Source organism: Chiloscyllium plagiosum, chromosome 3 (genome assembly GCF_004010195.1).
Source record: "Chiloscyllium plagiosum isolate BGI_BamShark_2017 chromosome 3, ASM401019v2, whole genome shotgun sequence".
Lineage (NCBI taxonomy): Eukaryota > Metazoa > Chordata > Chondrichthyes > Orectolobiformes > Hemiscylliidae > Chiloscyllium > Chiloscyllium plagiosum.
This window is the reverse complement of record NC_057712.1, coordinates 133,781,406-133,804,208: the sequence shown is the minus strand read 5'-3', so window position 1 is coordinate 133,804,208 and position 22,803 is coordinate 133,781,406. Positions and strand designations below refer to the sequence as shown.

Below are 22,803 nucleotides of genomic sequence, written 5' to 3'. Positions count from 1 at the left end.
GAGCTGGAGATTGGTGCACTTCCTGCAAGTGTAATCAGCAGGGACGTCCATGGCATCCCTCACCTCAAACATGTTGCAAGAGGAACATTGCACTGCCTTCACTGCCATCCCTCTAAAAGTAACCTTTTTTTAAAAAAAAAAATCTGGGTCTAAAGAATAAAACGTAAAATGCAGCACTTACCTACTTCCCACAACGGGTCTTATTATTAGATAATTCAATACATTATCTGGGCAGACATGGCACACCTATTGTTAAAGTTCACTTGAGAATGTAACTTCAGAAAAGTTCTGGGATTTACATACAAAAGAACTGAAACCAATATGGCCATTCTAAAAGATGAGAGACTTAACAAACAATCCAGGTCTTTTTCAATATGTAATTTCAGTTACACCACACTGTAAACGTTTGCTATAAATTCTGTGTCTTACAATCTTATACTCCAAACAACCTGATGAAACAGCAGAGCTCCAAAAGCATCACGTCCTGCCACACCTATGTTCTGTTCACAAAAATGACTCTGAGTTTCCAGTTGTCTGCCAATTCAATACTCCACCCTGCTTCCTGGCCAATATTTCTGCCTTGGGCTTGCTGCATTGCCCCGGCGAGGCTCAATTCAAGCTGGAAGAGTGGATTCTCATTTTCCTATCAGGACATTAGTCTTCAGTACCAATATTGAGTTCAATAATTTTAGAATTATTGTCCTTTACTCACCCCCCCACACCCCAGGCCTTGTCTCGACATGGGTTGCTTTCAGCATAGCCAACCCATTTTCATCCATTTCTGACTCGAATTATTAGCTTTTCTTTCTCCATTGTTTTGTCTGCCTATATGTTGTTCTCCCTCTCTGTGCTCTACTTCCATCTTTCTGCAAACTCCTTTCCCCCAAAAGCCTTCTTCAGCATATGTAATAATTTTTCGTGGCTACTATCAGTTCTGAAGAAGGATCATTGGACTCAATGTTAACTCTCCTTTCTCTCCACAGATGCTGAATTTCTACAGCAATTTCTGTTTTTATTTCAGATTTCCTCAGTTCTTCAGTTTGTTTTATCAGCCAAAGAAAGTGAGGTCTGCAGATGCTGGAGATCAGAGATGGAAATGTGTTGCTGGAAAAGCGCAGCAGGTCAGGCAGCATCTAGGGAACAGGAGAAACGACGTTGCTGCCTGACCTGCTGCGCTTTTCCAGCAACACATTTTTATCAGCCAAATGCCTTGTTTTCCTCCATAACCTGTTCAGCAATATCCTCCTTGGTAAAGACAGATGCACAGAATTAATTTAGTACTTCAGCCATGCTGTTCACCTCCATAGTAAATCGCTTTTCAGGTCCGTGACTGGCCCCAATCCTCCTTTTAACACCCCTTGCATTATTTTATTATGCCAGTATGCTGGAAGGTGATATTCTTCATAAAATCATGCAAATCTTTAGAACATAGAACATAGAAAAGTACAGCACAGAACAGGCTCTTTGGCCCACGATGTTCTGCCAAAATCTAATCCTAATGTCAAATATAGTAACTTAACTTACGCACCCCTCAACTCACTGCTATCCATGTGCATGTCCAGCAGTCGCTTAAATGTCCCCAATGACTCTGCTTCCACCACCACAGCTGGAAACGCATTCCATGCGTTCAGAACTCTCTGCATAAAGAACCTACCTCTGACGTCTCCTTTATACCTTCCTCCTAATATCTTCAAACTATGACTTCTCGTACCAGTCAATCCTGCCCTGGGGAAAAGTCTGGCTATTGACTCTATCTATTCCTCTCATTAATTTGCACACCTCAATCAGGTCTCCTCTCTTCCTCCTTCTCTCCAGAGAGAAAAGTCTGAGCTTATTCAACCTTTCTTCATAAGGCAAGCCCTCCAGTCCAGACAGCATTCTGGTAAACCTTCTTTGCATCCTCTCCAAAGCCTCTGTATCTTTCCTATAGTAGGGCGACCAGAACTGGACACAATATTCCAAGTATGGTCTCACCAGGGACTTGTAGAGCTGCAACAAAACCTCGCGGCTCTTAAACTCGATTCCTCTGTTAATGAAAGCCAAAACACCATTTGCTTTCTGAGCAACCCTCTCCACTTGGGTGACAACATTGAGGGATCTATGTACTTGCCACTTCTCAGCCCAGTTCTGCATCTATGTCGCGCTGCAGCCTGCAGTAGCCCTCTATACTATCGATGACACCTCTAACCTTTGTGTCATCTGCAAATTTACTAACCCACCCCTCAACCTCCTCATCCAAGTTATTTATAAAAACTACAAAGAGCAGAGGCCCAAAAACAGAGCCCTGCGGGACCTCACTCAACACTGACCTCCAGCCAGTATACTTTCCATCTTCAAGCACTCTCTGTCTTCTGTCAGCTATCCATGTTTAAGTGTTGTACATTTAAATTGTTTTGCACAATATTTTCTGATTGTGATGTCAAAAATGTTATTTTTGTTCTGCATATTGGCTGAATACATGACAGAATGTATTTCTTTGTTTCAGAAAAGTTCTCAGATTCTCAAAAGCCCACAGGGTATGTCCATTGTGCGAAAGTACAACAAAATTGCTTATGTACTGGTAAAGTTTGAAACTTTGTACCATAAGGCTTGGATAAAAGAAATTTCAGCCATTGCATATAGTAAGTAAAATATTCATTTTAGCAAAATGGAACAGTGTATTCTGACAGACTTTATAAGTCGGTTTGCATGGTTTCAGAACTTAAATTTGTTTTCTATTGGTAGCCGTTCATTATGCTATTATTCATAATTCATCTGGGTAGATCTTTTATTTATTTGTTTAATCCATTGCTCAGCCTTTCTCATTTACTAGCTTCCATGTTCTGTGCTGTCATTGATCATCCTTGTTGTTAAAGTAGTTGTTTAGTTAAATGGTTTAAAAACATCCTTGCCAGTGAAATTAAACTAATTGGCATTTCATTTTTGAGGTAATCGCCCAACTTTTTTGCACAAGGGTAAAATATTTGCAATTCCCCACTCAAAGTCAGAGAGAAATACAACATGGAAAGAGACCCTTTGCTCCAACTCATCCATGCCAACCAGCTATCCTAAATAAATCGAGTCCCATGACTGAACACCTCTGAAAAATAACGGTCTGTGCTTTCCAGTTTCAACCATAAGACATAGGAGCAAAAATTAGGCCACTCAGCCATTGAGTCTGCTCTACCATTCAATCATGGTTGATATGTTTCTCAACCTATTCTCCCACTTTCTCCCCATAACCCTTGATCTCCTTGATAGTCAAGAACCGATCTATCTCAGTCTTAAATGTACTCAATGATCTGGCCTCCACAGCCTTCTGTGGCAATGAATTCCACTATCTGGCTGAAGAAGTTTCTCCTTATATCCGTTCTAAAGGTCTTCCCTTTTGTCAAAGGCCATGCCCTCGGGTCCTAGTCTCTCCTACCAATGGAAACATTTTCACAACATCTGTCCTGGCCATTCAGTATTCTGTCTGTTTCAATTAGATTGCCCTCATCCTTCTAAACTCCATCGAGTATAGATCCAGAGTCCTCAAACATTTCTCATATGTTAAGCTTTTCACTCCTGGGACCATTCTCATGGGCTTCCTCTGAACACGCTCCAGGGCCAGTACATCCGTCCTGAGATTATGGGGCCCAAAACCGTGCACAATATTCCAAATGTGGTCTGACCAGAGCCTTGTAGAGCCTCAGAAGTACATCCCTGTTTTTATATTCAAGTCCTCTCATAATAAATGCCATTATTGTGTTTGCCTTCTAAATACTGACTCAACCTGCAAGTTTACCTTGAGAGAATCCTGGACTAGAACTCCAAGTCTCTTTGCACTTCAGACTTCTGAATTTTCTCCCATTTAGAAAAGTCCATACCTCTATTCTTCATACCAAAGTGCATGACCTCACACCTTCCCATGTTGTACTCCATCTGCCACTTTTTTTTCCCACTCTCCTCACCTGTCCAAATCCTTTTGCAGGCTTCCTGCCTCTTCAATGTTACCTGTCCCTCTACCTATCTTTGTTTCATCTGCAAACTTAGCCAAAATGCCCTCAGTTCCTTCATCTAGATCATTAATGTATAAAGTGAAAAGTTGTGGTCCCAACACTGGCCCTTGTGGAAAATCATTTGTCATTGGCTGCCATCCTTTTATCCTCACTCTCTGCTTTCTGCCACACAGCCAAGTTTCTACCTATGCTCGGACTGTGCCTCTAACACCAGGGGCACTTATCGTACTCAGCACTCTCCTGTGCGGCACTTTGTCAAAGGCCTTCTTGAAGTCCAGGTAGATAACATCCATTGGCTCTCCTTGGTCTAACCTGCTTGTTACTTCCTCAAAGAATTCTAGCAGATTTGACAGGCATGACCTCAGCTTGATGAAATCATGCTGACTTTGCCTGATTTTACCATACGTTTCCAAGTATTCAGAAATTTCATCCTCCACAATGGATTCCTGGGTCTTACCCACGAGGTTAGGCTAATCCTTCTGTAATTTTCCTTTTGCTTTATTCTGTTTTTAAAAAGGGTGTCACATTAGTGATTTTCCAGTCTTCTAGAACCCTCCCTGATTCTAACGATTCCTGAAAGGTCACCACTAATGTCTCCACTATCTCTTCGGCTATCTCCCTTAGAACTCTGGGGTGGAGTCCATCTGGTCTAGGTGATTTATCCAACTTTAGGCCATTCAGTTTTCTAATACCTTCTCCTTGGTGATGGTCACCATACTGAGATCTGCCCCCTCACTCTCTTGAATTTTTGGGACATTACTCAAGTCGTCCATTGTGAACATTAATGTGAAATAATTATTCAGTTCCTCACTATCTCTCCAGCATCATTTCCCAGCGGTCCAGTGTCCATTTTTGCCTCTCTTTTGCCCTTTATATGTCTACAGAAACTCTTGCAGTCTTCTTTTATATTACTGGCTAGCTTACCCTCATATTTAATTTCTCTCTCCTCATTTCTTTTTTTGTTTCCTCTGTTGATCTTTGTAAGCTTCCCAATCCTCTGGTTTCCCACTACCCTTTGCCAATTATATGCTTTCTCTTTTGCTTTGATGCTATCCCTGACTTCCCTAGTCAGCCGTGGTTGCCTCATCCTCCCTATATCATGCTTCTTTTTCCTCTGGATGAATCTCTGCTGTGTCTCCTGAATTATTTCCAGAAACTCCTGCCATTGCTTTTCAACTGTCTTTGCTGCTAGGCTCCTCTCCCAGTCAATTCTACCCAGCTCCTCCCTCATGCTTCTGTAATACTATTACCTCTGATTCTATCTTCTCCTTCTCAAATTGTAGAGTAAATTCAATCATATTACAATCACTGCCTTCTAAGGGTTCCTTTACCTTAAGTTCCTTTATCAAGTCTGCCTCAGTGCACAACACTAAATCCAGTATTGTTTCCTAGTGGACTCCACCACTAGCTGCTCCAAAAAAGTCATCTTGCAGACATTCCCTAAATTCATTTTCTTGTAATCCACAACCAACTTAATTTTCTCAGTCCACCTGCATATTGAAATCCCCCATAATCACTATAACTTTGCCTTTCGTACACATCTTTTCTATTTTCTGGTGTATCTTATGGCCCAGCACCTGACTACTATTTGGAGGCCTGCCCATCATTGCAACTATGGCTTTTTTACCTTTGTGGGCCCTCAATTCTACCCACACAGATTCAACACTGTCTGACCCTACTTTGTTTCTTACTATTGATTTAATTTCATTTCTTACTAATAAGGCAATCCTACCACCTGTGCCCACCTGCCTATCTTTTCAATAGGATTTATATCCTTGAATATTCATAAGACCATTACGTCTTTTGGTATCCTTAGATGCATCTGATCCTAGTGACTCAACTGTAAGTACAAAAACCTAATTCAAGACATTCACTTTATCACTTTTAAATGGTTTCAATCTTCCCGGTTCCTATGAAGACATGTGACTGGAAATAGATTGATAAGTGGTGAGTCAAGAGTGTGTAGTGCTGGAAAAGCACAGCAGGTCATGCAGCATTCAAGGAGCAGGAGAATTGACATTTCGGGCATGAGCCCTTCTTCAGGAAGTGGTGAGAATCATTTGCACCACACAAGTCCAAGTAGTGACTAGCTGCAATAAGATAGAATCCAATCATTATCCCCAAGTGTACAGTGGTATTACTATTGCTGATTCCCCTACTATTGATAGCCTGGGGATTGCAAATAACCACAAATAGAACTCTACCAGTTCCATATTATGACTTCAAGATTAGGCCAGAGGCGAGAAGTTCTGCAGTGACAAACTCAGCTCCAATTCCCTAAAACTTATAGACCAGCTGCAAGGCACAAGTCAGAAGTGTGATGGAATACACCTTGGAAAGGTGGAAAGGTTCAGCTCCAACAACACAAGCCTGACACCATCCAGGAAAAAAAAACAGCCTGCTTGATTGGCACCCTATCCATGACATTCAGCATTCATCCCTTCACCACTGATGCTTAGTGGTGCTGTCCACGAGGTGCTTTTGTTCTCAATTTATACTACTTCCAGCAGATAATCCTTGTTCATAATTGTTTCTGAATCAACATTGTGACTGCCCTCCTTGTTTTATTCTCCCACCACATCTCAACTAAAGATCATTGCTTTCAAATACCATTATCTATAACAAAGGATTACAAGAACAATTGAAATCATTATTTGGAGATGTCGGTGTTGGATGACGGTGTACAAAGTTAAAAAATCCCACACCACCAGGTTATAGTCTAACAGGTTTAATTGGGAGCACTAGCTTTCGCAGCACTGCTCCTTCATCAGATGAACCACCTGATGAAGGAGCAGTGCTGCAAAAGCTAGTGCTTCCAATTAAGCCTGTTGGGCTATACCCTGGTGCTGTGTGATTTATAACTATAGAAACCATGTCTCAATAGTAACAATGCCTCCCTCCAGGTATCTCTGTGGCCTCAACTCATCTGCCTTTTTCATTAAACTCCATTAGACCATAACAAATCAGAGCAGAATTAGGTCATTTGGCCTATTGAGGCTGCTCCACCATTCAATCATGGCTAATATGTTTCTTAATCCCAGTCTCCTGCCTTTACCCTGTAACCCTTGATCCCCTCACTAATAAAGAACCTCAGTCTTAAATCCATTCAAAGAATAGGCTTCCATTGCCTTCTGCGGCAATGAGTTCTGTGGATTTACCATACTCTGACTGAATAACTTCCTCCTCATCTCAGTTCTAAAGATTTGTTCCTTCACTCTGAGGTTATGATCTTGGGTTCTAGTCTTTATTACCAATGCAAGCATCTTCTCCATGTCCGCTCTATCCTGGCCTCTCAGAATCCTGTAAACTTCAATCAGATAGAGTCATAGTCATAGAGATATACAGCACGGAAATAGACCTTTTGGTCCAACTTGTCCATGCTGACCAGATATCCCAACCCAATCTAGTCCCACCTGCCAACACCCGGCCCATAGCCCTCCAAACCTTTCCTATTCATATACCCATCCAAATGCCTCTTAAACGTTGCAATTGTATTAGCCTCCACCACTTCCTCTGGCAGCTCATTCCATACACGTACCACCCTCTGCGTGAAAAAGTTGCCCCATAGGTCTCTGTTATATCTTTCCCCTCTCACCCTAAACCTATGCCCTCTAGTTCTGGACTCCCTCACCTCAGGGAATAGACTTTGTCTATTTATCCTATCCATGCTCCTCGTGATTTTATAAACCTCTATTAGGTCACCCCTTAGCTTCCGACGCTCCAGGGAAGACAGCCCCAGCCTGTTCAATCTCTCCCTATAGCTCAAATCCTCCAACCCTGGCAACATCCTTGTAAATCTTTTCTGAACCGTTTCACATTTCACAACATCTTTCCGATAGGAAGGAGACCAGAATTACACACAATATTCCAACAGTGTCCTAACCAATGTCCTGTACAGCTGCAACATGACCTCCCAGCTCCTGTACTCAGTACTCTGACCAATAAAGGAAAGCATACCAAATGCTGCCTTCACTGTCCTATCTATCTGCGACTCCACATTCAAGGGAGCATGACCCTGCACTCCAAGGTTTCTTTGTTCAGCAGCACTCCTTAGGACCTTTGTGGGCGGCACGGTGGCACAGTGGTTAGCACTGCTGCCTCACAGCGCCAGAGACCCGGGTTCAATTCCCGCCTCAGGCGACTGACTGTGTGGAGTTTGCACATTCTCCCCGTGTCTGCGTGGGTTTCCTCCGGGTGCTCCGGTTTCCTCCCACAGTCCAAAGATGTGCAGGCCAGGTGAATTGGCCATGCTAAATTGTCTGTAGTGTTAGGTAAGGGGTAAAGGTAGGGGTATGGGTGGGTTGCGCTTCGGCGGGTCGGTGTGGACTTGTTGGGCCGAAGGGCCTGTTTCCACACTGTAAGTAATCTAATCTAATCTAATCTAATCTTACCATTAAGTGTGTAAGTCCTGCTAAGATTTGTTGTAATCTGAGGTAACCTTCTTCGCTGTCCACTATACCTCCAATTTTAGTGTTATCTGCAAACTTACTAACTATACCTCTTATGTTCACATCCAAATCATTTATATAAATGATGAGAAGTAGAGGACCCAGCACCAATCCATGTGGCACTCCAATGGTCACAGGCTTCCAGTCTAAAAAGCAACCCTCCACCACCACCACCCTCTGTGCCAGTTCTGTATTCAAATTGCTAGTTCTCCCTGTATTCCATGGGATCTAACCTTGCTGACCAGACTACCATGGAGCACCTTGTCGAAAGCCTTACTGAAGTCCATATAGATCACATCTACCGCTCTGCCTTCATCAATCCTCTTTGTTACTTCTTCAAAAAACTCAATCAAGTTTGTGAGACATGATTTCCCACGCATAAAGCCATGTTGACTATCCCTAATCAGTCCTTGCCTTTCCAAATACATGTACATTCTGTCCCTCAGAATTCCCTCCAACAACTTGCCCACCACCGAGGTCAGGCTCACTGGCTATTGTTCCCTGGCTTGACCTTATCACCTTTCTTAAACAGTGGCACCACGTTCGCCAACCTCCAGTCTTTTGGCACCTCACCTGTGACTATTGATGATACAATCATCTCAGTAAGAGGCCCAGCAATCACGTCTCTTGCTTCCCACAGAGTTCTCGGGTACACCTGATCAGGTCCTGGGGATTTATCCACCTTTATGCGTTTCAAGACATCCAGTGCTTCCTTCTCTGTAATATGGACATTTTTCAAGACATCACCATCTATTTCTATACTTTCAATATCTTCCATGTTCTTTTCCACAGTAAATACTGATGCAAAATACTCGTTTAGTACCTCCCCCATTTTCTGTGGCTCCACACAAAGGCCACCTTGCTGATCTTTGAGGGGCCCTATTCTCTCCCTAGTTACCCTTTTGTCCTTATGTATTTGTAAAAGACCTTTCGATTCTCCTTAATTCTATTTGCCAAAGCTATCTCATGTCCCCTTTTTGCCCACCTGATTTCCCTCTTAAGCATACTCGTACTACCTTTATACTCTTCTAAGAATTCACTCGATCTATCCTGTCTACACCTGACATATGCTTCCTTCTTTTTCTTAACCAAACCCTCAATTTATTTAGCATTCCAGAATTCCCTATACCTACCAGCTTTTCCTTTCACCCTAACAGGAATATACTTTCTCTGGATTCTCATTATCTCATTTCTGAAGGCTTCCCATTTTCCAATCGTCCCTTTACCTGCGAACATCTGCCCCCAATTAGCTTTTGAAAGTTCTTGCCTAATACCGTCAAAATTGGCCTTGCTCCAAAGTCTACATTGGTTTTGCTCATGAGCAATGTAGTGTACAAAATCCCATGCAAGGACTGCACAAAACCCTACATAGGACAAACAGGAAGACAGCTAACGATCCGCATCCATGAACACCAACTAGCCACGAAACGACATGACCAGCTATCCTTAGTAGCCACACACGCAGATGACAAGCAACATGAATTAGACTGGGACAACACTACTATTATAGGACAAGCCAAACAGAGAACAGCCAGGGAATTCCTAGAGGCATGGCACTCATCCACAGATTCAATCAATAAGCACATTGACCTGGATCCAATATACCGGCCACTGCAATGGACAGCTGGAACTGACAACCGGAAGCGGCAGATTCAAACCACTACAAATGCTGGAGGAAAGACCACAGAAGCGCTTCACAGGAGGCTCCCAAGCACTGAGGATGTCACCTAGACAGGGGACGAAATGTCTCCAACACAAATTCCCAGCTCGGCGAACAGAACCACAACAAATTCAGTTTTGTTTGCATGTAAATATATTCTGTGTTGTTTAAAACTGAGTGGTTTGACAAGCTGCATTGCTCACAGAATATTTACCTTACTTCTGCTTAAAACAACTCGAAATGTTAGGTGCTGGGCTACCTCCTTAAAAATATTTTTGGGAGGTCTGGCCCGCTCCATAACACTTTCTAACTGAATCTGCATGCTAGCCTGAAGTGAAGACTGCACTCGGACACTAATGTTCCTTTGTGCGTCAGATTTCTGAAGGCTTTTCCTGTTTTGAAAATAGTTGTGCTTCTATTCCTCCTCCCAAAGTTTAATACTCACAATTTCCCAAATTGTATTCCATCAGCCATTTCTTTGCCTACTCTGCTAGCCTGGCCAAGTAGATTCCCTCTTATTCAACACTACCTATCTCTCCACTGATCTTTGTCATCTGCAAACCTAGCAAGCAGCTGCCAACCTGAAAAATTCTGTCTTCTGCCAGTCAGCCAATCTTCTATCCATGCCAGTAACTTTCTTAACTGCTCTTATCTTATTTAGCAGCCTCCTGCATCAAAGGCCTACTGGTAATCAAAATAAATTATGTCCACTGGCTCTCCTTTATCTAACTTTCACATTACCTCTTCAAAGAACTCGACAAATTTGTCAGGCATGGCACCCCCTTTGACCTAGCCATGCTGACTCAGCCCTGTATAACCATTAACTTTCCAGTACTTGGCAAGCACATCCTTAATAGTGGAGTCTAAAATCTTGGCAGGTCAGGCAGCATCCAGGGAACAGGAGAATCGACGTTTCGGGCATAAGCCCTTCTTCAGGAATGGCTTATGCCCGAAATGTCGATTCTCCTGTTCCCTGGATGCTGCCTGACCTGCTGCGCTTTTCCAGCAACACATTTTCAGCTCTGATCTCCAGCATCTGCAGACCTCACTTTCTCCTCAAAGAGTCTAAAATCTTACCAACAATTGAGGCCAGGTTAACTATTTTATGCCTCCTTCTCTTCTTAAATAGGGGAGATACATTAATCATTCTCCAGTCCACTGGGATCTTCCCTGACTCCAGTGATTCATGAAAGATCACTGCCAATGCCGCCACAATCTCCTCAACTATTTCCTTCAGAACTCTGGAGTGCAGTCCATTCTATCTGTGTGATTTATTCACCTTCAGACCTTTTATCTTCCTAGGCATGTTGTCCTTAGTAATGGCTACTGGATTTAGCTCTGCTCCCAACTCTCTCGAAGTTCTGGTATGCTACTGGTGTCTTCCACCGTGAAGACTGATGCAAAATATCATTTGTTTGTTCCTCATTACTACTTTTTCACCCTAATTTTTCAGCAGTCCATGTCCACTCTTGCCTCTTTCTTATCTTTTATGTATCTAAAAATAACTCTTGCAATCTTTTTTTTATATTACTGGCTAGCTTGCCCTCATAGTTCACCTTCAAAGGCTTCCTAATCCTCTGGCTTTCCCCTACCCTTTACCACATTGTATGCTTTATCATTTGCTTTTATGCTGTCCCATGACTTCCCAGCCATGGTTACCTCATCCACCCCTTAGTATGTTTCCTTTTCCTTGGGATGAATTTTGCTACTTTTCCCAAATTACTCCTAGAAAACCTGCTGCTCCACCATCTTTTCCTGCTAAATTCCCCTTGCAATCAACTCTGCTCAACTCCTCTCTATATCTTTGTATTTACCTTTACTCAATTTTAACACCATTATATCTGGATTAGCGGTGCTGGAAGAGCACAGCAGTTCAGGCAACATCTGAGGAAAGGCCAATTCGACGTTTCGGGCAAAAGCCCTTCATTCCTGATGAAGGGCTTTTGCCCGAAACGTCGATTTGGCCTGTCCTCGGATGCTGCCTGAACTGCTGTGCTCTTCCAGCACCACTAATCCAGAATCTGGTTTCCAGCATCTGCAGTCATTGTTTTTACCATTATATCTGAGTCAAGCTTCTCCTTCTCAAACTGCAGGGTGAATTATGATCGCTGCCCCCTAGGGGCTCCTTCATCTTAAGCTCCCCAATCAAGTCTCCCTAATTATTCATCAACACATTCAATATTGCCTGTTCCCTGGTGGGCTCTACCACAAGTTGCTTAAAAAAAAATCTCTTAGACATTCCATCTATTCCTTTGCTTGAACTCCATGACCAATTTGATTTTCCCAGTCCACCTGCATATTGAAGTCCCGGTGATTAATCTAATAGTGTCTTTCTTACAAATCTTTTCTATCTCTTGATTTATACTCCTACAAACATCCTTGAACGCCTGTGCATAACTCCCATCAGGGTCTTTTTCCTTTTGTTTTGCCTCAACTGTACCCATACAGGTTCTATACCTTTCAGCTATATACCTCTTCTTGCTATTGATTTCATTTCACATCTAGCTAACAAGGCAACCCTGCCCCCTCCCTCATCGTTTTGACGGATGCAAATCATTAAGTATTTAGTCCTCATCCCTGATCCTTTCGTCGCCACGTCTCTGTGATACCCACAGCATCAATTGTCAACTGCAAACTGTGCTAAGTACTCATTTATCTTGTTTTGTGCATTTAAATACAACACCCTCAGTTCTGCAGCGATTGCCCCCTTTTCACAGTTGTTGCCTTAACTGAAGTAATTTCCTGACCCTCCTCAAACTCTCTGTCTGATTACTTACTCTGGAACCATTAATCTCTGCTGTCCCCTCCCCTTTTAACTTTTTCCAATACTTTTGATGCACCTGATACCACCCACCCACTATTTAGTTTAAAACTCTATCTATTAGACCATAAGACCATTAGACATAGGAGTGGAAGTAAGGCCATTCGGCCCGTCGAGTCCACTCCGCCAGTCAATCATGGCTGATGGACATTTCAACTCCACCTACCCGCACTCTCCCTGTTTGCCTTAATTCCTCGCGAGATCAAGAATTTGTCAATCTCTGCCTTGAAGACATTTAACGTCCCGGCCTCCACTGTGCTCCGTGGCAATGAATTCCACAGGCCCACCACTCTCTGGCTGAAGAACTGTGCCCTCATTTCTGTTCTAAATTGACCCCCTCTAATTCTAAGGCTGTGCCCACGGATCCTAGTCTCCCCGCCTAACAGAAACAACTTCCCAGCGTCCACCCTTTCTAAGCCATACACTATCTTGTATTAGATCTCCCTCAACTTTTTAAACTTTAATAAATACAATCCTAGGATCCTCAGCTGTTTGTCATATGTTAGGCCTACCATTCCAGGGATCATCCATGTGAATCTCTGCTGGACACGTTCCAATGCCAGTATGTCCTTCCTGAGGTGTGGGGCTCAAAATTGTGCACAGTATTCCAAAAGGGGCCTAACTAGAGCTTTATAAAGTCTCAGAAGCACATCGCTGCTTTTATATTCCAACCTTCTTGAGAAAAACGACAACATTACATTGACCTTCTTAATCACGGACTCAATCTGCAAATTGACATTTAGAGAATCCTGGGCTAGCACTCCCAGATCCCATTGTACTTTGGCTTTATGAATTTTCTCACCATTTAGAAAATAGTCCATGCCTGAATTCTTTTTTCCAAAGTGCAAGACCTCGCATTTGCTCACATTGAATTTCATCCACAGCCCTAGTGATTCAATTTGCCAGGATTCTGGTCCCAGGATGATTCAGGTGAAGTCTGTCCCATCGGAACAGCTTCCTCCTTCCCCAGTATTGCTGACAATGACCCATGAATTGGAACCCATTTCTTCTCCACCAATATTTGAGCCATGCATTTACCTCTTTAATCTTGTTGACCCTGTGCCAATTAATTTGTGGCTGAGGTAGTAATCCGAAGATGATTACCTTTTTGATTTTGCTGTTCAACTTAACCTTGAGCTGCTCATATTGCCTCAGCAAAACCTCTTTCTACCTCTGTCATCAGTACCGACATGGACAATGACAACTGAATCTGTTGCCTCCCAAACAAATTCCTCTGCGTTCCAGATGAGATGTCCTGAACCCAGGCACCAAGCAAGCAACAAGCTTTGGGGCTCTTGATCCTGGCCACAGAGCACACTGTCTACTCCCCTTTTGAATGGCTCTTTGTACGACAGCACTATGGTCAGTTTGCACATCCTCCATACAGCTCCAGTCTCATCCACAGAGCAAGAATCTCAAATCTGTTAGACAAACACAAGGGCTGAGGCTCCCTCAGCGCTATCTCCTGCATCTCCTGTTAGTCATATCCTTCTGTCCCTGACCACTGACCAAATTCAAGATAGTTTATCCAAGGGTTGTGACTCCCTCCTGAAACACAGTGTCCAGCTAACTTTTCCCCTTCCTGATGTCTTGCAGTTTTCTAAGCTCAGAGTTCAGCTTATTAACTCTGAACTGGAATTCCTCAAGCAACAACGCTTGCTCCAGATGTGGTCACTGTGAACCACAATGGAGTCCACCAGTTCCCACATCATACAGTTACATCACATTGCCTGTCTTTGCATCTCTATTTAATTTGCTTAGTTCTTAATTTGCTTTTTAAAAAGATCCTATTGGTCTTTTAGTTTGTAACCTGTAAACATTTCTTCTATTTAACTTCAATCTGGGGTTATCTACTTCCATTGAAGTAATATCACAAATCACCAAATCTCTCTTTTGTTACTTTTTTAGCTCAGAAATTTCCTGACTTCCATTTACAGTTTAGCCTGTCTTCATTTGAATCTGTGTTCAGGTTTCCTCCCGTTCTGTTAATTTCTTTTATCAAATGAAATTGATGGTACTTGGTCTGTAATGGCTTGGAGCAACTTTTCTCCTTCAATCTTCCAGTCTTCACATCACTAATTATATGGCCTGAGAATGTGTCTTAAGGGAGTGCACAACCACGGAAGCAGAAGTATTTGCCACTGCTAGAACATTCTGGTGTTCACACCCCTGACCTTATATTTAAAGCTCAGGTACACACCACGTCAGACTTTAGGGAGGGTGATGACCTAGTGGTACTATCATTGGACTGTTAATCCAGAGAAACGTGATGACTCAGGTTCAAATCCTGCCAAGACAAATGGTCGAATTTGAATTCAATAAAAATATAGAATTAAGTGTCAACAAATCCATTGTTAATGGTCAGGAAAAAACCATCTGGTTCACTAATTGTTTCTTTAGGGAAGGAAATTTCCATCCTTACCTTATCTGGCTTACATGTGACTCCAGAGTTGCAGCAATGTGGTTAACTCTCAACTGCCCTCTTGGAAATTGTGATATTGCTTCAACACTGAGTGAGGCCCTAATCCTGTTAATAATAAAAAAAATCCTTGCAAGACTGAAACTGTCCCTCACACTGTGGTGCGTGTATGTTATCATCAAAGACGTGGCCCAGAGGAAAGAATAAATCGATCCCCATTTCATGGACTGTGACCCGAAGGTGTTGCCAGCCAGTTTGGTGGATAGGAACGCAGTCCGTTTTCCTGCACTGTCACTTTGGTAGTAATGATTTGAATATTTATATTGTTTGATTTATGACAGTCAGAGTACACATATTAAGGCAATTAAGTTAGTTTTGACTGCAGAACAGAGGCTCAAAGATTTAATTCAGAAGAACCCAGATTTCAGTTTAAAAGGCAGAACAATGTCTGATGGAAGTAGAATCAATAGTTCAGGGGAAACAGCCAACCTAACCATAGTGTTTTAATGTGGCGTTTCCCCCTGTGGTGGGAGATTTTCAGTTGTTAGAGCTGAGAAATTTTAAGTAATTGGAATTGAAAGGGGCTCATTTAAATAAATTGGACAGGAATTATGGAAATGATCTCAAAAGTGCGAAGGTAAATAATTGAAAAGCATCAGTTAAATAAAGATTTGGTAATGTTGGAGAAGCATTGCTCTGGGATTGAGTACCTATAATGGATGGTGTTGGGAAATAAGTTGAACTTGGTTTGGTTGTTTGTGTTCGAAGAACTCACTGGTATTTTGGGATCCTAACAGGATTGGGCTGTTGTGGGATTTTAATTCAGTACATTTCAGAAGGAAATGGTGTATCCTTTAAGAAAGTGGACACATGGAAAAAATGGGAGAAGTATGGTGAAGGCTACTGTACAGAGTGGACTTTCTAAGTGGCTTTGAGAGTTGCTAAGACTTTTCAGGGAGTAGAAGAAGTAACCATGGAATGTTTTAAGTCTTTGATTACAGGTGAGTTAAGACAGTTAACTGATAAATTGAGAGTACAATATATCAACAGGATCTTTAAAGATGAGATGTATACAGTAATTATACAGCATTTAGAACTGAAGAAGGGAAACTGGAAATCTAGAAATAGATAAGTTTCAGCTTGATGTAAGTAATCTTGATTTGGAGAGAGAGAAAAAGATGAAGTGACTTGAATTAGAAGAAAAAGAAAAGACCAATAGAAGAGTAGAATACTGTGTTGATGCTGCTCCTTTCACAAGATTATGCTGTCCTAGGTTTTTTTTAAGAGAAGTCATAAAAGATACAGTCTGGGATAGAAGGGTTTTGGGCCAGTTTGATTATAGCTAACAGAAACTGCCTCATGCAAAAAACTTTCAAGTTTAAAAAAAGACACTTGTACAATGAAAGGAGAGTGACTCCGCTTTTCTCTGGTTTGTTTTATTTTGAGCACAGTGGTTAAAAAAATGCAGCTGGACCCCAAAGAAGCAGGTCCAGGCCGATCCTCCCCTCTCTCTGGCTTCTCTCCTGTAAGACACTGGGTTTGATTTTACCTTTTGTGCTAAGGGGTGTTTATGGAGATTGTTGCAAGTATTGGAAACAGCATTATTAAGTTGGGATAATCTGTTGGGTTTTCAGATAGGGTAAGTTATTCTGTATTTGGTTCTTCTTTGTGTTTCATTCAATATACTTGTAAGTAAATTCTGTTTTGTTTAAACTAAGTGGTTTGACCAGTGACATCTCTCCTGGAATATCCATCTACACCTGCTTAAAACAATCAGCAAAGTTAGGGTCTGGGCTACTTTCTTGAAATGTTTTGAGGGGGTCTGGCCTGGTCCATAACAGAGTGGGGGCTCTTTGTGGGATCTGTTCTATATTTCCAATTTAGGATTAGGATTGTTGGACTCGAAGGCAGTGAGTTCTGGTTGTTGAATTCGGTTGGTTTAAACAGTGTTTGGAATAGCAATGGCTCTTTCAGTCACTAAGATATTTTTCGGGGGGTTGAAGAAGTGAATGGGGATTTTGCAAAAGGTGGTTAGGGCCAAGTTGCTGGAATTAGCAGAGAAGCTCAGGTTGGAGCTGTCTGCTTCTGGGAGGAAAGGAGATATAATTACAGCAATAGCTCAGCATTTAAATTTGCTGGAATCACCATCAGAATCTTTAGAGATGGCTAAAATTCAATTGAAAATGAAGCAGCTTGATTTAGAGGCAAAGGACAAAGAAAGGGCAACAGAAATGAAACAGTTTGAATTGTGATTAAAAGCAGAAGAGAGAAAAAGGGAGGAGAGAGAAAAGGAGAGAAAGGAAAGGAAGAAAGAGAGGGAGTTTGAACTTCAGAAATTGGCACTTACACAGGAGTTCAAAAATTCACTGTCTGAGGTAGTGAGAACTCATTAGATTAGATTACATTACAGTGTGGAAACAGGCCCTTCGGCCCAACAAGTCCACACCGACCCGCCGAAGCGCAACCCACCCATACCCCTACATTTGCCCCTTACCTAACACTACGGGCAATTTAGCATGGCCAATTCACCTAACCTGCACATCTTTGGATTGTGGGAGGAAACCGGAGCACCCGGAGGAAACCCACGCAGACACGGGGAGAACGTGCAAACTCCACACAGTCAGTCGCCTGAGGCGGGAATTGAACCCGGGTCTCTGGCGCTGTGAGGCAGCAGTGCTAACCACTGTGCCACCGTGCCGCCCACTGTGCCACCGTGCCGCCCACATGTGGAAGAGCAGAGAGTTAAGCAGCTGAAATGGCTGATGATTGAGTTAGCTCACAAACCAATATTTGATTTCCAAAATCAATTTCAATCTGTGAAGGAAATTGGGGAAAAGTGAAATCCTCACATGGAAATGGAAAGGTAGATCTCGATGCAGATCATAATGATAACTTACCACGGGGTAAAAAGGAAACCCTTCAAGGGGAAAGATAAGTTAAAAAGCCCCAGTGTTTTCACTGCAGTAAAGTAGGCCATATGAAATCACAGTGTTCGTGGGTTAGGAAAAGCATAAGCGCTTCCTGATGAAGGGCTTATGCCTGAAATATTGATTCTCCTGCTCCTCGGATGCTGCCTGATCTGCTCTGCTTTTCCAGCACCACACTTTCGACTCTGACCTCCAGCATCTGCAGTCCTCACTTTCTCCTAGGAAAAGCACTTGGAAGCCAGTTGTAGGGAAACAGGAGAAGCCAGTGAATTTTGTTGGAGTGATAATGGAAAGCGCAATGGAGGCTAGAAAGCTGCACTAGAATGTACAATATGGTCAGAGGTTGGTTAAGGAGGAAGTGCCAGATCATTTTATGCCATATACCTATGAAGTTAAAATTTTCTCATATAGAACAGGAGCAGCAGGTAAAGAGGTCACAATATTAAGAGATACAGGATCCTTTCAATCTGTGATGTTGAAAATGAGGAGATATGTACTTCTGAAAGACTATTGCCAGAAAAGGTGCTAGTAACAGGAATTCACAGGAAGGCAAGAAGCCCCCAATTATGTAAAGTGAGGTTAGAGTGTTCAGTGAAGAGTGGAAGAAGTCATGGTAAGACGACTGGACAAACACACAGCTCCAGGAATACAATTTGTCCTTATTAATGATATAGCGGGTTCACAGGTAGAAGTGCTGCCTATTGAGGTAGGCGAGTGCAAAACTAGAGGGCACAGGTTTTAAGGTGAGAGGGGAAAGATTTACAAGAGACCTAAGCGGCAGTTTTTCTACGCAGAGGGAGGTGCATGCATGGAATAAGCTGCCAGAGGAGGTGGTGGAGTTTGGTACAATTAGAATTTCCAGAAGGCACCTGGATGGGTATGTGAATAGGAACATCTCTGGGACACCCGCACCAATCAACCACACCGCCCTGTGGCCCAACATTTCAACTCTCCCTCCAACTCTGCCGAGGACATGGAGGTCCTGGGCCTCTTTCACCGCCGCTCCCTCACCACCAGACGCCTGGAGGAAGAACGCATCATCTTCCACCTCGGAACACTTCAACCCCAGAGCATCAATGTGGACTTCAACAGTTTCCTCATTTCCCCTTCCCCCTCCTCTCACTTATCTCTCCACGCTTCAGGCTCTCTGCCTGTATTCCTAATGAAGGGCTTTTGCCTGAAACGTCAATTTTACTGCTCCTCGAATGCTGCCTGAACTCTTCCAGCACCACGAATCCAGAATCTGGTTTCCAGCATCTGCAGTAATTGTTTTTACCTCGTTGATTTTAACCCCACTGCGAATCCTCCTGCAAGGATGCCTGCCTTGAAGAAGTTTTCCTCCTCTCTCTACAAGAATCTCAGGGAGTCACTCTCCCACTGCGACTCCCAGGTCATTTCCTCTGCCCTGAACCTCTTCAACCATGTCCTGAAACAAACTCGCTACCACAGCCACATTTGCTTCCTCAGTGCCTGCCTCCGTAACCAATTCATCCCACATGGACTCCGGACCACCTTTAAACCAGCAGAGTTTGGACCCGAACAGGACAACCAGTATAGACTACAGATTCAAAAACACCAGCAATGGTTCTTCTTCAAGATCCTCCGCTCCACACTCGCAGCAATGCGCCGGCACCTAACCTCTCTACAGTCTGCCCTGCCTCAGCTGAGGGCCACACTCTCTCAGAATTGCAAAGGACCCACTCTGCACTACATCCTCAGAAGAATTCATACTGTCAACAAACAGTATTTCAACTCCATCTCAAACATCAAAAACTGTAGGTACAACAACCTTTTATCTACCCATCTCCATAACCAGCGCTCCTCCAATATTCCAGTAATTCCTCTGGAACTGCACGGACGCCATTAGCCATGCGGCTGGTGCAGCTGCCACCTCAACGTTGATTGATGACGTCACTTCCGCCCTCATCATGGCCGCTCCCACAGCCACTTCCACTCCCCACAATTCCTCATACACCACATGTGACATTACTTCCCCCCTCACATCATCGCTGATGTCACATGCTCAGTGACGTCCGCCCCCCCCACTGCCGTGTTTGCCACCACTTCTGCCCCCACCAACGCCATTCACCTGCATTCTGCTGACATGCCACCCACAGATCCCACTGTCACCATCCCCGCCCCTCCAGAACCCTGAGGGGAACACCACCCCTGCTCATGACTCCAGCTGCACTCCCCCACCACCACACCCACTCCAGTTACCGGCTCCACCCCCACTCCCAGCTCCACACCCACACCAGATCCCAGCTCCCAGCCCTGCCGAGTTTTCACCATCCTCCCAGATCTCCCCCTCACTGAGGATGAACGATCAGTCCTCAGCAAAGGACTCACCTTCATCCTCCTCCGCCCACGCATCAATGAATTTAATACATGCCGTGACGTCGAACACTTCTTCCACCGCCTTCGCCTCCGAGCTTACTTTCACAATCAGGACTCCCACCCACCTTCCGAGGACATCTTCGCCCGCCTCCAACACACTGCATCCACCTGACACCCCGCGCTGGCCTATTACCCGCCCTCGACCTCTTCATTTCCAACTGCCGCCGGGACATTAACCGCCTCAACCAGTCTACCCCACTCCCCCACTCCAACCTCTCACCCTCACAACGCGCAGCCCTCCAATCCCGACCTCACCATCAAGCCAGCAGATAAAGGGGGCGCAGTGGTAGTCTGGCGCACTGACCTCGACATCATTGAAGCCAAACGCCAACTCGAGGACACCTCTTCCTACTGCCCCCTCGACCATGACCTCACCCCCCAACCCCCACCAAACCATCATCTCCCAGACCATACAGAACCTCATCACCTCAGGAGATCCCCCACCCACAGCTTCGAACCTCATAGTCCAGGAACCCCGCACTGCCCGGTTCTACCTCCTTCCCAAGATCCACAAGCCTGACCACCCTGGCCGACCCATTGTCTCAGCATGCTTCTGCCCCATTGAACTCATTTCTACCTACCTCGACACTGTCCTATCCCCCCGGTCCAGGAACTTCCCACATACGTTCGAGACACCACCCACGCCCTCCACCTCCTCCAAGACTTCCCGCCCTCCACCTCCTCCAAGACTTCCGTTTCCCCGGCCCCCAACGCCTCATCTTCACCATGGATTTCCAATCCCTCTACATCTCCATCCGCCATGACCAGGGCCTCCAAGCCCTCCGTTTCTTCCTCTCCTGACGTCCCCAACAATTCCCTTCCACCGACACGCACATTCGTTTGGCTGAACTGGTCCTCACCCTTAACAATTTCTCCTTCGAATTCTACCACTTCCTCCAGACCATAGGGGTAGCCATGGGCACCCGTATGGGCCCCAGGTATGCCTGTCCCTTTGTTGGCTACGTAGAACAGTCGATCTTCCGTAATTACACCAGCACCACTCCCCACCTCTTCCTCCGCTACAGTGATGACTGCATTGGCGCCAGTTCGTGCTCTCGTGAGGAGGTTGAGCAATTCATCAACTTCACCAACACATTCCACCCTGACCTTAAATTTACCTGGGAGAAAGTGAGAACTGCAGATGCTGGAGATCAGAACCGAAAACATGTTGCTGGAAAAGCACAGCAGGTCAGGCAGCATCCAAGGAGCAGAAGAATCGACATTTCGGGCATGAGCCCTTCTTCAGGAATGAGGAAAGTGTGCCAAGCAGGCTAAGATAAAGGTAGGGAGGAGGGACTTGGGGGAGGGGCGTTGGAAATGCAATAGGTGGAAGGAGGTTAAGGTGAGGGTGATAGGCCAGAGTGTGGGGTGGGGGCGGAGAGGTCAGGAAGAAGATTGCAGGTTAGGAAGGTGGTGCTGAGCTTGAGGGTTGAAACTGAGACAAGGTGGGGAGAGGCGAAATGAGGAAACTGGAGAAATCTGAGTTCATCCCTTGTGGTTGGAGTGTTCCTAGGCGGAAGATGAGGCGCTCTTCCCCCAGCCGTCGTGTTGCTATAGTCTGGCGATGGAGGAGTCCAAGGACCTGCATGTCCTTGGTGGAGTGGGAGGGGGAGTTGATGTGTTGCACCACGGGGTGGTTGGGTTGGTTGGTGCGGGTGTCCCACCTCCAAACGGACGTATACATTGTATCATCTGTCGTCATTTCAGCCACCTCCAAACGGACCCCACCACCGGGGATATATTTCCCTCCCCTCCCCTATCAGCTTTCCAAAAAGACCACTCCCTCCGTGACTCCCTCGTCAGGTCCACATACACCACCAATCCAATCTCTACTCCCGGCACCTTCCCCTGCAACCGCAAGAAATGCAAAACTTGTGCCCACACCTCCCCCCTTACTTCCCTCCAAGGCCCCAAGGGATCCTTCCATATCCGCCACAAATTCACTTGCACCTCCACACACATCATTTACTGCATCCGCTACACCCGATATGGCCTCCTCTATATTGGGGAGACAGGCCACCTACTTGCGGAACGTTTCAGAGAACTCCTCTGGGATACCCGGACCAACCAACCCAACCACCCTGTGGCTCAACACTTCAACTCCCCCTCTCACTCCACCAAGGACATGCAGGTCCTTGGACTCCTCCATCG

The 22,803-nt window shown here is 44.5% G+C and overlaps 1 protein-coding gene across 1 annotated transcript in view; it reads left to right on the top strand.

The window, feature by feature from the left end:
- LOC122540182 (dynein axonemal heavy chain 8-like) overlaps positions 1–22,803 on the top strand; it is a 1,320,893-nt gene that overhangs the window by 366,941 nt on the left and 931,149 nt on the right. Inside the window, exon 17 of the mRNA XM_043675532.1 lies at positions 2,486–2,621. Within this exon, the coding sequence (XP_043531467.1) occupies positions 2,486–2,621 (136 nt within the window). The remainder of the gene's footprint in view (positions 1–2,485; positions 2,622–22,803) is intronic.